The sequence below is a fragment of the Hirundo rustica genome, chromosome 8, assembly GCF_015227805.2.
Source record: "Hirundo rustica isolate bHirRus1 chromosome 8, bHirRus1.pri.v3, whole genome shotgun sequence".
Taxonomy (NCBI): domain Eukaryota; kingdom Metazoa; phylum Chordata; class Aves; order Passeriformes; family Hirundinidae; genus Hirundo; species Hirundo rustica.
In genome coordinates this window covers 11,049,579-11,063,912 of record NC_053457.1, presented here as the reverse complement: position 1 = coordinate 11,063,912, position 14,334 = coordinate 11,049,579, and the positions used below count along the sequence as shown (strand labels likewise).

Genomic DNA, 14,334 nt, shown 5'->3' with positions numbered 1-14,334 from the left:
TCTGTATCATAATCCAATTATGAGCTGGATGCAGTAGTCCATTCAAATGTAATTCCCTGAACGATCATCACCAGGCAAAGGGTACACCTTGTAATTGCATTTCCTTATCTCAGGGATGTAAATATTCCTAGACACCTAGGGTAGGTTTCTGTTAGTGTCTTTAATAATCTGCTGTCCCTGAGTCACTGGCCAGTGTTTCCAGAGGTGTCTGCTGGCCTTCAACAAGGGGTATGATTCAGATTCAACAAAGAAAACTCAACAGCACCTTTAACACTGCACATGTGCTCTCAGGTGGATCTGATTTCACATTCTTTAAAGCACAAATTCTTCACCATACTGCTGTTAGTTAAACAGATCCTATATGCTGGAAATTTATTACAAAATTGAATATTCATACGTTCAAGGGTATGTTGCATCAATTTGCCCTTGATGAGATAATCCCCTAGAAAAACAAGTTGCTGTTGATGCAGATTAAAAATAATCTCAAAAGTCTTCTATAACAGCGTCAATATGGGAGATATAATGCTTTTCTTTTAAAAGCTCACCCCATTTAATAAATGACACAAGACTGATATTTTGATTCTGCTTGGCATATATACTTTGAAATATAATAACATTTATAGCCTTGTTATAGCTGATGAACCTAGGGGTTGATAATTTTACAGCACTCAAGCCAATCAAGTTATTTATTTTAAATTTTAAGTGGAGCTAGATTTAGAATCTAGTAGGTGTAAATGCTGGGTGTTTTTTTAAAGGATGGAAGTTTTTAAGAGAGAGCAAGTACAGGATCCTCTTTGATTTGTGCAAATAGAAAAGTGGAGTAATGGATACTATTTGTTTTGTATGAGTCAACCATGAGCATCACCCCACTGGGAATGGATACCCATTCTGGCATCTTGAACCTTTCTTTCTACCTCCTGTTAGTTGAACTGAATGATGTCAATAACTGGATATTTCTAGGCCATAGTATCTTACAGTCCTTCCGGTTTCACAGCTGCACAACACACCCACTCACTCTGCTGTAAACCCATGATGCACAGCTTTACAATGCTTTTTAGTCACGATAGCTCAGCACTAAGATTACAACCCTACTTACTGTTTTATCTGTAGGGATAAAATAAGATGAAAACGCCTATTGCCAACCAGCAAAAATTCATTTTCTACAAGATTAACTGACATTTTCAAGCTTGTGGAACTAGGTTCAAAACAGGATAGGAATGTCAATTGAGATATAAAATTTTGCCCATGTGTAAATCAGTATCAGTTTATGCTAAATAAATGTGCTTAGATAGTGTTGTGCTTTAACAAGTTCCCAAACATTACAACTACCACTGTGACAGATCTGCCTTTCAGGTTATTATCCTAGGTATCATTGGGTGATTATAGTCCTTGCAGGCAACTAATGGCTTAAGTGTGATCAGTTACCTCTGAGGCTATCATTTCTCAAGGATTAATGGTCTCAACGGTCAGTGACAGTGAAAGGGATAATTTATCTGTACCACTCCATGTTTATCGGTCTAGAAAGAGTTTTGTGTATAAACTACACAAGGGTTACAAAACAAATCTGGCAAATCTCTTACACCTGAACGAAAACCTTTATTTAAACAAGGAAATAAAGTAAATTTCAAGAAAGGATAATGGGAGGAGGAACGTGCAGCTGTATAAACCAATGTCTACAATTTCTTACAGAATCATTGCCTGACAAATGTGTGGGTTTTTTACAGCTGGCCTGAGAAATCATGTTGTCTTACTCATCCTCCATCCTCATAGCACTGGCTGCTTTGTTAGTGACATGCCATGCATTGTGTAAATGCCCAGGAATTGCTGGGCCACCTGGTATCCCTGGAGGAGATGGTCTGAAAGGTAAGCAAACTCGCCTCTTTTGCAAGAGCCCAGCGTCACGAAGGCTGCATGACTAGAAACAGATAACACAGAAGGAGACGTGCTCGCAAGGAAGCAGATGTGTTAAGCACAGGAAGGAAAAGAGAATGGAGGAAACAGGCAGTTTAATTTTCTTCTAAAAACCAGGTCTGCTCTCTCTTTTGGGAGAAGAGGGGAATTGGACAGGTTATCAACAATTTAGCATATAAATATTATGTATATATATGTAGAAATGCTTTCTCCGGGTCTGCTGACAAGGCTAAAGCACTATCAGAATCATTCCCAGACTCCCTGTATTTGGTCGAATATGGGGCATTTTAATGGACTGTGAAGTGCAGTAAGAGTTGCAACGTTGCAGCTCGGGCCTGCAGCAGCCTTTTGTGCTTCTACATTGCTGTTTGTTTCAGCTGTGAATAGTGGATTATCATCATGGGAGTACATTGGTGACTTTATTCTACTTGTAGGACCTCTGTGACCTGGGGAAAGCGGTATGAAAACTTTACAGCAGGTTCCCATCCTTAGCAAGCAGTATTGGATGTATTTCACACTACCCAGAAATCTTCCACCACCACTGTTTATAGCTCCCATTAAAGTAAGATAAACGCAAAGCATACACCCAGCACTTTAAAAAAAAAATCATATGGTGCCATAGAAACTGTTTCCTCCTCAAAGTATTCCTTGTGCCTGTTCACCTCCAATTAGTAGAATTAAACTAATTCAAAACCAGTTTCACAGATATAACAAAAGGCTTCGACCTAGAAAGCTTCAGTTTCTTTTCTGCAGAGGGGAATTATCAGTAATTCAGAAGATTAGATGGTTTTATTAGTTTGCTTTATTATAGATTAATAACAATGTGAAAAAAATACTGGGAAAATATTTATTTTACACTTGCTGATGTTAAAAAACACATTTGCTAGTTCTGGAAAATAATTTGTTTTATCCAGGGATTTTTTCTTAGCAGCACAGCCTAGTTTTGCTTGATTGTATAACTTTTGTTTTTACCTGCACAGGTCTGCCTGGTTCTCTGGCTGCCAAACACCACAGTGTTTTAGCAAACTTGAAACACCGACTTTTCCGACTTGAAGCTGGTAATTCTTCCCCTTGTTACCTTTTCAGCTCACAATCAATTTTAAGTGGAGTAGGCAAAGTTAGTTACAGAATCATGACTTGCAGGAAAGAAACTGCATTTGGAAAGGGTAACATATCCCAAAATTCCACTTTTCTTATCAAAGCAGGTAAAATCAGGATTCTTGTTTCCCTGGAGAGAAGCAGATTCCTCTTAGCAATCATAATGCACATTTATTCAAATTGGGTTTATTTTAAGAAATATTCCAACTATCTGATGTTGCACTTTCCACATGGATTAATGGAAACTCAGTCTTGTACCACTTTTATCTATCAGCAACCAGACTGTTAAAGGTGGCAAATTGCTTTGTACTGAAAAGAGATTCACAATTATAATTTATTTCTCTGTTTCCCTTGCTCAAATGTGAAGCACACTCATTTTCTTTAGAAAGTACACGAAACATAACAGGGTTGATATTTAGCAGATGCTGGAGGGACATCCTTGTCTTGGAGACAAGGACAGGCGGTCACAAGCAGCAAAACATATTTAGTGAACAGCTGGTGAACGGGTAAAATTAAAAATATTTATTCCTCTTCATCCTTTGCTCAATTTTTCCCTCTGTTCCTCTCAGCAGTTTTAGTTTTCTCTTAATCTCCTGATTTCTCTTTCTTTGCTTTTACATCAGTATGCCATAGAAAATTTACAAAACTAACTCTTTTATGTTTCAGCGCTTGCTTTGAATGGGAAAATAAGAAAAGTAGGAGAGAAAATCCTTGCCAGCAATGGGAAGAAAGTTGACTTTGTATCTGCTCTAAAATCCTGTGAAGAGGCTGGAGGGACTCTTGCAGCTCCCAAGAACGAGGAGGAGAATAAAGCTATAATGGACATTGTGAAACAGTATAACCAATATGCTTACTTGGGCATTAGAAAGGGAGAAGCTTCAGGTCAATTTAGGTATATAAATGGCATGCCTCTGAATTACATCAACTGGCACCAGCATGAGCCTAATAGCAAAGGGAAAGAGAAATGCGTGGAGATGTACACCGACGGCACCTGGAATGACAAAAAATGCGATAGGAATCGTCTCACAATCTGCAAATTTTAAAGAATGGCCTTCCAGCCACCTCAGAGTATGGAGATAATGAAGTATCTGTGCTTCAGGTTGATTCAATTTCTGTAATTTCTCTAAAATATAAAATGAATCATATTGTGATATTTTTTAGCCTTAGGAAAATGCCAAATGTGCCAGGTGATTAACACGATTAAAATGGGCGTGAACTGATGTGTCTGATGTGGTTTTCCCTTTTGCGGGGTTGGGAATGCCTCAGAATTCATTTCTCATGGCAGACTGTCTCCATACCTTTGTGAAGATTGGAAGAAAATTCCAAGATTTGACTTGGGATATTGGAAATGCTGAAGTTTCAATTGTCTGTGGTGTCATAGTTGGAAGCATTTTGAAGTATTTTATAGTTTATGCCTCAAAAGAGATGCACAGAGGTTGACTTCACTGGAACAATTATGGTTTCAGGTTTTGGACATCACTTTCAGTCACAGAGCCTGTGTTGTGTCACATCGAACCACTCACTGATTCATCAGCATCCATATTTTTAATTTTTTTAATAAAAATATTAATACCACCAGTTACAATTAATTTTTCCCAATTTCAGAAGCCATTCTCTATAAAACACCAAGATAAATATTGTACTCTACTTATGCAGAGAGAGGGTATAAAATGCTAAAGATTGCATTTTGTTGCTAGAACAGCACATTCCCCCAGAATGTGTGGGAAAACCATGAGATTGGCAGTGTTGGAAATTCACCTGTCTTTTCCCAAAACACTGAGCAAAGCAGATAATATTTTGGGAAGGCGGTTAAGAGTGGAACTTCAATCAGTTCAAACACAAACACCTTTGCCAATGTTTTACCAAGCAACAACACAGACAGGCTTCAACTCAAGTCTGGTAGGACCAAGAAGCACTTTTGCACAAAATATTTTATTGCTACTCCATTTGGGCAGCTGAGCAGAGTACCACGAGCAGCAAATTCCCACAGCCTTACCTTGCAGTGAGGAAGTCCTGGGCTCATCCACTGTCATTTACACACTACCTGAGAGGGAAACAAAACAAAACAAAACGAAACAAAACAAAACAAAACAGCACTGGTTTTAAAATTCACACATTAAACACAATCTCCTCCCCCACATTTGGCCCAGGGAAGCTGGACTTGACTCTGGGCAGTGATGTTCCCAAGCCCTTCCTGAAGAAGAGAGATAGGATCGGTTCCCATTCATTTCAAGCCCCGCCAAATTTTTGGCAAGGGGTGATTCGCTTCCACGTTGCATGCAGCACTCCAACTGAAAAGAGTTAGAGCAGGATTCTGAAATGGAAAAAATACACCCAGGACCACACTGGATAGATTTCAAAGTGTGAGCCTGGTATGCAGGTAGAAGAATTATAAAAGAAAGGCCTCATAAAATCAGGCCTGGTCTATTAAACTAATGGTTAGCTTGTCATCTCTTCTAAGCGTAGTTAAGCAATTTGCAAGTTCTCCTGCAAAAACAATCTTGGTATGAAAGGTTTGTTAACACAAGAACCTATTCTTGGGTTGAAAAAGAAGTGCATCTGTGTAAACAATAATGTTTATTTTTAACAAATGTTCCATGAGAACCCATAAAGGAAAAATGTAAACAGCCTGAATCTTAGCACCTACACACAAATCACCTTCTGACCAAAAAATGAAGCAGTAAGAAAACTACCAGCCAATAGGTGTTGCACACAAGGTCTGTAAAAACTGTATAAAATAACTTATGTGAATAAAGAATTGGCTTTTCCTGCATGAAAATAATGGAGTCTTGGTTAACTTCTTACAATATGAACATGCTTTCCAAAGCAGCTTATTTTGAGACCTATGACTGTGATAACATTTTAGCCAAAAGTTTCAAATAGGGAGGGAATAGAGCCATGACAACAACTCTAACTCTATGATTACACTGAGAAAAAAGTAAGGATAAATTTATATCTTTTAATTTTCCTGGGTTTAGATCTGACCAGCTACACTAAATCTGCTAGAAGGGGTTGAAGGTTTAATTAAAACTACCTCTTAAATATTAGTATTTTAGTAAGCAAACCTCATTAGCAATTCTTGAGTCTAAATATGCAGTTTCTTTGTTAGAGCAAAGTGTTTACCTGTCACAAAAACTCACCAAAGTGTACCCCCAAAGCATCCCTACTGACACCATCTTTTAGTTCCTGAACTGAAAAAGCATACTCATTTACTTATATCTCCAACTAGTTTTGGGGTATCCTATTCGTTTAGTTAATGAAAAATTTATTTCTACCACAATGGGGTTTGTAAAATGACTGTAGAGATCTCTTGTTAAGACCCTTAATTTGTAAAATCTTACAAATGTTTTAACACAATATAACATATACATCTAAACAGATTTAGACTTCAAGACACCAGGGTGTTTTTCATCCAGTTAAGAAAAAAAAGATTTTTATTTTCCAGTCACAAGCTGTATTTATTGTATTGTATTTATTACATCAATAAGCAAAGTATCTAGGCTAGGTGTAAAAGCGCAATTCTCCTGCTTTAGCCACAATTATTGAAAAAAGGAGAAAAAAAAAACAGATCAAACACATACTTCTGAAAAATAAAAGCTCCTCAGATGCAGTCAGAGGACTGCTAGGCAGTACTTTCCCCTTTATGGTTCACACTTGATCTGTAATATTGCTTGATTATTCTTCACAGTTCCACAGAGAAAAAAATATCCAGAAACTGTTGGGTTTTTGTGTTGTTGTTGTTGTTGTTGTTGTTGTTGTTGTTGTTGTTGTTGTTGTTGTTGTTTTTTATTTTGATATGGGGTTTTTTGGTGTGTTGGTGTGTAACTCTATCAGTTCATACCCTCAAATGCTATTTGAAACAACAGCATTTCAGTCTATTTTTTGTGAAAGATCTGAATTCTTCATTTATGTATTATTTTTTTTTTTAATTGGATGGAGAGGTATGGCACACGAAGAAACAAAATAAATTGTTTCTGTGTTCTGCTATGGTAATATAAATAAATTTGCTAAAATCTTTCCTTAAAAATGCAATGAGCAACAACAATTCCTGGTGTATAATGACCTGACCAGGAAAAATCCAGGTTAATCTTTTTTTTCTTCATTTATAATAATTCGCTACAGAAGTGCAACATAAAAATAAGATCTTTAAATCAGAAAATTAGTTACTCCCCAAATGCTATATAAGCTGTTTTCTAAGAATTAAGATCCCAGTACAAGTAAAAAGATGGCAAAAATTCCAACCCTTTGGAGGCAAGTGAATCCTGTCTCACATAAGAGAAATTAAATATAGTTATTACAGTATGTTTAACAGTAAGGCTTTGGCCATAAAAATTATGGATATTTATTTCAGAGAGAATTGTCTCTGGTCTAGAGTGATATCCTCTTCTATAACGGTGTAATTTAATTAGTTGTTTCAGCTTAGAAGTACCTATTATCAATTTTGAGCACTCAAAAACCTCACACCAGCCGCCCCAATCCCTACCACACGTGAAGAAATTGACCATCAGTTCCAGCAAGCACAAATTTTTCTGTGGCTCCCTGATTTTTGTAGAAACTCAATTGAAAAACCCCATGGCCCATGGTTCTTGAGAAAACTGAATCCAAATTCAACCTTTCGTGAACCTAACTGGCAGGATGTGACACAGGCTGGCAGGGCTACCTTATCTTGTATAAATTGTGAGCTGTACCTCAGAGTATCAGGTTGCAAGTGATATCTCATTACTGGAAGTTGAAGCATGCTGTTATAATATCCTGTTAGCCAACAGTTACACAAACATAGCTCGTTTCAAAACACAATAGATACAGGATTCTTGGAAATTAGAGTAGCACCTGAAAAAATGGTAAGAGGACTTGGATTTATTTTTTAAGTCCCTGTTAGGAAACCAGGGTTTGGCAGAATTTGCCTCAAGGGTTATAACCCAGGTGTGATGCCAAGTGAAACCCGGAATGAAGCTTTCACCCATCTCTGCCCCTGCAGCTCAGGAGCTGAGCAACACTGCAGAGCAAGGGTCCCTTAACCCTTGAGGAGACTGTGAATGGGAACTATTTAGCTGTTAAAGAGATGAGATATTGCCTTGCTTTCTATTTGCTATACAACTTCTCAGCTGTGTTTTATTCTCAGCTGAACTGCACCGTGACATAACAGAGGCATCCAGAAACCTCTTTTTGGGGCAAGATGGCAGTAGCATGCATGTGCACTGGTCACAGGTAAAATGAAGATTTTCTGCTCTAAAATGCTGCTCATAATTTAATGTCAAAAAATACCTGTTGAAGCCTGCTGTCCCAAGTGTCTACATTTTGCTGAATTGCTTTTAGTGCTCAGCAAAAATAGCCTTAGCCCTCCTCTGAGAGATGGGACCTCACGTCTCCCCATGTTCTGTGCTCTTCCTGCTGTTCCCAGGCATAAGAGAGTTGCTGGGGAGAGTCTGATATTATTTGGAAGAGAAAAGGAAATGCAGAAAACACAGGACAAGGTGGAAACAAGGTAGGGTGGAAACAAAAGCAGAACAGAACAAAATCAACTTAAACAGAAAATAGTGGTGGGGTTGGGAGCATTTCAATACAAACAGAGAGTAAGAAAATAATTTTTAAGGTTATCTGTGAATAGCACTATGGAAGAAAAGGAGTAAAAAAAAAAAGAAAAGAAAAAAAAAAGGCAAAACTTTCAGTATACCAAGGAAAGGCTAACAAACAGCCTTATGGAAGGAGCACACAGCCATTCAACTACTCAACTCCTTGTATATTTCTCAGAACAGCTAAGAAAGCAACATTGTCTTTAGCAGGTTTTGCTTTGGCCTACGTACACTGCACAACATAATCTACTCAGAATATCCATCACTTGCTTCTCTGCCACTGAAACTATAAAATCTCTTACTGATTGATGTGGAAACTGAAGAAAAGTTACCTCAATACTGAAAAACAATTTGTTCTTTATCAGATCTGTGTCCTTGAATCTTGCCAGACCTCTGTGATATGCAGTACAAGGAAAGATCAGAAAATAGTTTACAAGCTACGGTAGTTATATAAAATATTGCATCAGGCATCAGGCAATCATAAACAAACATATTAGAAATTAAGGTGTATTTAAATATCTATTTAACTTGCACCATCTTATTAATAGGCAGATGAAAAGCAAGACAAGAAAAGTTTATAGTTTATCAAATCTACATCAGTTTTTCCTCAGGAGTCTATCACAAGAAACCTTTTGTCCCCCTCCTGGCTTCCCAGGCTCTGAGTCAAACTCACAACTGCAGGCCAAACCTCCTCCTCTTCTCGCCCTTGCCTAACTTGTGGTTTCCTCCAGGTGCAGTTAAGTGTTCAAGTTGTTCTCACCATGGATGCAAAGGGCCAGGGTCAGCCAGTGACCTTTTCTAGGGCTCATCTAGAACCCAGGAACTGGCTCGTCTCATGTTGTCTGTTTGACTTTGGTGGGGTTTTTTTTTCCCAAAAATAACTATTTAAAAAAACTCTGCCAGAAGAATGTTGAAAGCATTACATCAAACACTCAAAAGCTAAGAAACTTGAAATTTGACAAGAAACTGGAAACAAAGGTTACTCATGCAAATTTAAAACAGTCCTCTTCTGTCAAGGTGCATACAACTGGGTACTGCCTATTTATTTTTCACAGGACTGGCACACTCAGGGGCACTCAACAAACAGTGCAGCAGGATTTAATCCAGCATCTGTGGGCACACCACCAAGGACAGAGGTGTGGAGGCACACATCACGGGTTGAGGTGAGTATGGAAGTGCAGGGCACAGGTGTACAGTGCTTGTGGAGGTGATCTAGCCTTGCTTAGACCCAGTAGCATATTAGGCTAATAGGGATGCTGCTGACATTCCCCATCCAGTCTCAGACGAGCCCTTCATTCCTCAGCTGTCTTGGCTGGTGGCCTTGCTGCAGCTTCAGGATGCTGGCCTGACACCCCAAGCACCACGCGGCCACATCTGACTTGGCTGAACTGGACCTCACCAGTTGGACTCAAACAGCTTTTCTCCAGGTCTTCACTGTCCAGAGCTAACTCTCAAATGAGAACAGCTGTAAAATGCCTGGCAAGGCCATCTCCATTTCACTGATATTCATCTTGGGCCTCTGTACTTACAGGACTGGCATAAAGCAGCTTTTTCTTTCACTGAGAGGTCATTGCTCCTCTGGAGTAAGCTGCTAGTTTTGACATATAAAGTTCCCCTGGAGTATTCTGTAAGTTATTTCAGCATGTGTCTTTCTAGCTGTCTCTTCTATGTGTGCTGCAGATGCACCACTGTCATTTGACTTTGCTGCTACAGTTGTGAGATTCTGTTTAGTTATTTCTGTCATTATCACCGGTAAGTCCTCAGTCTGTAACAAAAATGATGGTGGTGTTCCTGGTGCATATTTCAGGTGAACTTGTTATGGCTTATCTTCTGTGGTATTTGCACAGCCACTCTGTGGAAACATTAGCTATTTCAAATATGAATTGGGAAATTTGTTCTGTTCCAGGGTGGGCATTTTAAAACATGTGAAAGTGTCTCTACAAGTTTAAAAAGTCCCTTCAAATAGTCTTCACATGTTTTAAGTATGTTTACCTCTTGAAGAAAACAATCCCCCTATCATTCAAGTTAAAGTTCACTAGATTTCCATTTATATGCAAATTCATATCATATGACGTATTATTTGTGCTTTCTGTGGGTAAGATGATGAATCTCAAGTTACATGCCCTATAAATTGGACCATTTAATGAGTCTTTCTTAATTTACGCTGGAGCTGCTAGGTAAGTTGAACATCTTCAGATAGGTTGCTGCTTAAACTATGTTGAATCTATTAAACTGTATCACAAAACTTTCCAGTTTTGGTGTGTGTATCAACGTTTTTATTAACAACTTCACCTCTTTTTATAGACTGTGTCACCTGAGGTGAAGAGATGTTAAAAAATGGATGCTGCAGTAGAAGTATTAGCAGTTGTGTTGCTGTTAAACTAGTTGATAAAGACAGTATGTCCCACTTTGTCTTAAACATTCTCTTGCTAAAGCAGCCGTGTGTCTGTTGCTGTCCTGTAAAATGAAACTGTAACTTTTTGCATGGGGAAAAAATGACTTATAATGGTATCTCATGTACAGAAAAGAGCTTTGAAGGGATGCTTTGGGTTTTTGCTCTGTAGACTTAGCAGACTATCTTTTGGAAAATATTTTAATTGTCTGAAATAAGATATCTTTGCAACTACATGAATGACATTCATGTCACTACAGGCAAAGAATAATATATATAAGACTTCACACCCAGAAAAGTTCTAAAACCTTCTCTCTTTTTTTAAATGCAGGACTCTGCACTGGAGAGTAAACCAGTTTGGTTTACCTTCAGCTTTATATGATGCTGTCTCCACAGCTGCACAAAATCTTAGCAGTAGCTTTTTTCCTACTCTCATTCTGTGCTCAAGGTAAACTTGCAGGATTTCTTCCAAAGTTCCCTTTTTTTGGAGCTAAGAGCAATGAACGACAAATACCAGGTACATGAAGTTATCTTCATTTTTATCTGTTGGGTTCCATGCTACCTACCATAATCTGATGTGTGATCTACTTGAAATAAAGTAATCAGGACTTTACTAATTCCTTATATGAAGTAAGGTGCTTAAACCTCAGTTTAATGATGCAGCAGTTCACTGATATTTTCTCTGTGAATACAGATAAAAGTTTAGACTTTTCCATAGCACAAGAAACTTGTTGCTGAGTCCTGGATTGGAGCTGTAAGCAAGTGCTTGAAAAGCCTGAAGGATTCTGTGGAGGATTCAGTCCCTAGACACAGTTAAAAATTGACTAAACCTGACACTAGTGTCAGTGTTTAGCCTGGACTGGATCAAACACTTAGAGAGAAAACTATCTCAGTTTGCCACTTCCAGTTTTCCGTAAACACCCCTGCTCTGCAGGTCACCTCCAGGAACTTATCCCCTATCCTTTCAAGGATTAACGTGTATTGCCTGTTTAAAACACAGCAGTAAATGAAAACTTGTCAAACAAACATTTTTAAAGTTCATCTTAGTTCCATATGATGAGCTTTGCTTTATTTGAAAGCCAAGACTTAAACTGTAATGCAAAGTATGTAATAGCTAGTTTTATTCACAGATCTCACACCAGTGGCTGGTAATGAAAATGGGGACACTGTCCGTCAATTGGAATATCGGATTTCCAGACTGGAAGGAGGTATTTTATCTGCCTTTACTTTCTGCTGCTACTGGGTTAGTGGGGGTAGACCAGGTGGGCTAAAGCTTCTTCTTAGGAAAACGGCAGAATTTTCTGCAGTTTCATTGCATTTCTTTTATATCTTCTTCACTGGCATATCATTGAATGAAAACTTTCAAATGGGGGAGGTGGGAATTAGAATTTCTTAACTAGCTGGAGAGACCTGGGTAACAGCTCTGAAGTATGAGTGCGAGCAAGGCAGGAATGTGCCAGATTAAAATCCCTGCCTATGCAGAGCTGCTCCGTGCACACCATGTGCTCCCAACAGACAAACAGAACACTAAAATCATTCTAAGACAATCAAGATGAGACCAAATCCAAGATCCCACTCACTCAGGAACATCGGTATACTGCAAAATACCTCAGAGTCTTCCAGAGAGTCCCAAAGAAAATCATATACTTTTTTAAAATACCAAATTCCTCATTCCCTTTCCTCCTTCTCCAGCTTCTTACATGATTCTCCTGTTTCATCATCTCTGTATATATGTATTTCTTCCTTTTTCTCTCATCCTCATTTTCAAATTTCTTTGAAATCTTTGATTTCAAGTTCTCTTTTCCTTCACCTTTTCCTGGATTTAATCTAAAGTTATGGAGCAAAATAGCAGGAGTTAGAATTGGCAGCAAAGTGAACACAAAACAATGCACAAGTGTTTAACAGCTTTTCCCTCCTCTTGCAGTCCTTCGCTTGAACAAGATAATAACAGAGTCTGGAGGAAAAATATTTGCTACCAATGGGAAAAGAGCTGATTTTGATGCTACAGTGGAAAAATGTAAAGAGGCTGGAGGCTCTATTGCCACTCCAAGGAACCCTGGCGAGAATGATGCCATTCTGTACTTCGTGAAATATTTTAACACCTACGCCTACCTGGGGATAAAACAATCTCTTATTCCAGGCAAATTCCAGCCCCTGAATGGTGGTCAGCTGAGCTATACTAACTGGTATTCAAATGAACCTTCTGGCCGAGGGGAGGAGGAATGTGTGGAGATGTACACTGATGGCACTTGGAACGACAAAAAGTGTAACAAGAATCACCTTATTGTCTGCCAGTTCTAGTGCTTCCCTTGCTGCTCTCTGGAATACGCTTCCCTATCACTTGCGTCTTCATTTGTAGCTAGTGAATTTAGATAACGTAGCATGAAAAAATAAAATTCACTCTTTCCAGTCTGATCTATCTGTTAAACAAATGCCAGCCATAAAGAGGAAACTGTATAATTAAACCAGTGATCATTTTGTCTGTTTTGTTAATTGCTGCCCACTGAGTGTCTTAATGCCTATGGCTTCCTACTGCTGTTAGCCTGCTGATTTATTACAAAACCAAAAATTAAGAGTTCTTGGCCACATATCTAAAGTGACCTGCAGCCACAAGATTCTTCCAGTACTCCTTTACCCATGAACTTCTATGTTGTGTGTATTTTGATCCCTCTCTGTACATTTCCCGCACCAAAACTCCCCATGCAGACACTGCTGTTGCTTTGGACATCCTCACCCCCAACAGGTGCCCTGGAAGAAGACACGAGCAGTGCTGCTGGGGTGGCACAGAGCCATCCCCCTTACATTTCCCATTGGAAAACTTCAGAGTAAGCAGGATTTTAGCCTTCATGCACTTCAGAAGTGGTGACTAGAAGCCACTGTTCAGCAATTCCTAATCCTTTTCCTGACTCAAAGATGTAGGAACACAAGAAGACCAAGGTCCCCTGTCACATGGGATGTGTGTGGAAGAAAATACACAGAATTACTGGGCTTATGTGGTTTAGGGAAAATCAGCAGAGCCACAACAAGGACAATTTTTTTTAGGCTATATTGTCATGAGATTCAGATACAACAAATTTTGGGCACCACAAAGGTGTCTGTCAAACCCACCTTGGGATTCCCACAGGGCCGAGTTGGGTGGGTGCCAAGTGAGTCAGCGCTCATTGCAGAAGCTGCTCAGCCTCCACTATCCAGCTTAAGCTAAAGGATTAAGAGAAATCTTTCCCAGCTCTCTTGCTTGAGTCTGTTCACCTACTGCAGGTGAGAATTCCCCAGGTTTAGATTCACATATGTGCAGCACAGCTGCACACTCAGAGGTGTCCGATTTGGGTTTTTCCTTTCTCCAGGGCAGTTGACTTCAGC

The 14,334-nt window shown here is 39.0% G+C and overlaps 2 protein-coding genes across 2 annotated transcripts; both read left to right on the top strand.

Annotated features, from left to right (window-relative positions):
* Positions 1 to 1,739: 1,739 nt before the first annotated feature.
* LOC120756022 (pulmonary surfactant-associated protein A-like) lies at positions 1,740 to 4,052 on the top strand. The gene is made up of 3 exons (XM_040071680.1): positions 1,740 to 1,863; positions 2,892 to 2,969; positions 3,676 to 4,052. The coding sequence occupies exons 1-3, from the start codon at positions 1,740 to 1,742 to the stop codon at positions 4,050 to 4,052; spliced, it is 579 nt and encodes a 192-aa protein (XP_039927614.1).
* Positions 4,053 to 11,309: 7,257 nt separating this feature from the next.
* Positions 11,310 to 13,439, top strand: LOC120755983 (pulmonary surfactant-associated protein A-like). The gene is made up of 3 exons (XM_040071628.1): positions 11,310 to 11,491; positions 12,105 to 12,182; positions 12,899 to 13,439. Exons 1-3 carry the CDS (start codon positions 11,353 to 11,355, stop codon positions 13,273 to 13,275), a joined length of 594 nt encoding a protein of 197 aa, XP_039927562.1. The 5' UTR covers positions 11,310 to 11,352; the 3' UTR covers positions 13,276 to 13,439.
* The last annotated feature ends 895 nt before the right edge of the window (positions 13,440 to 14,334 follow it).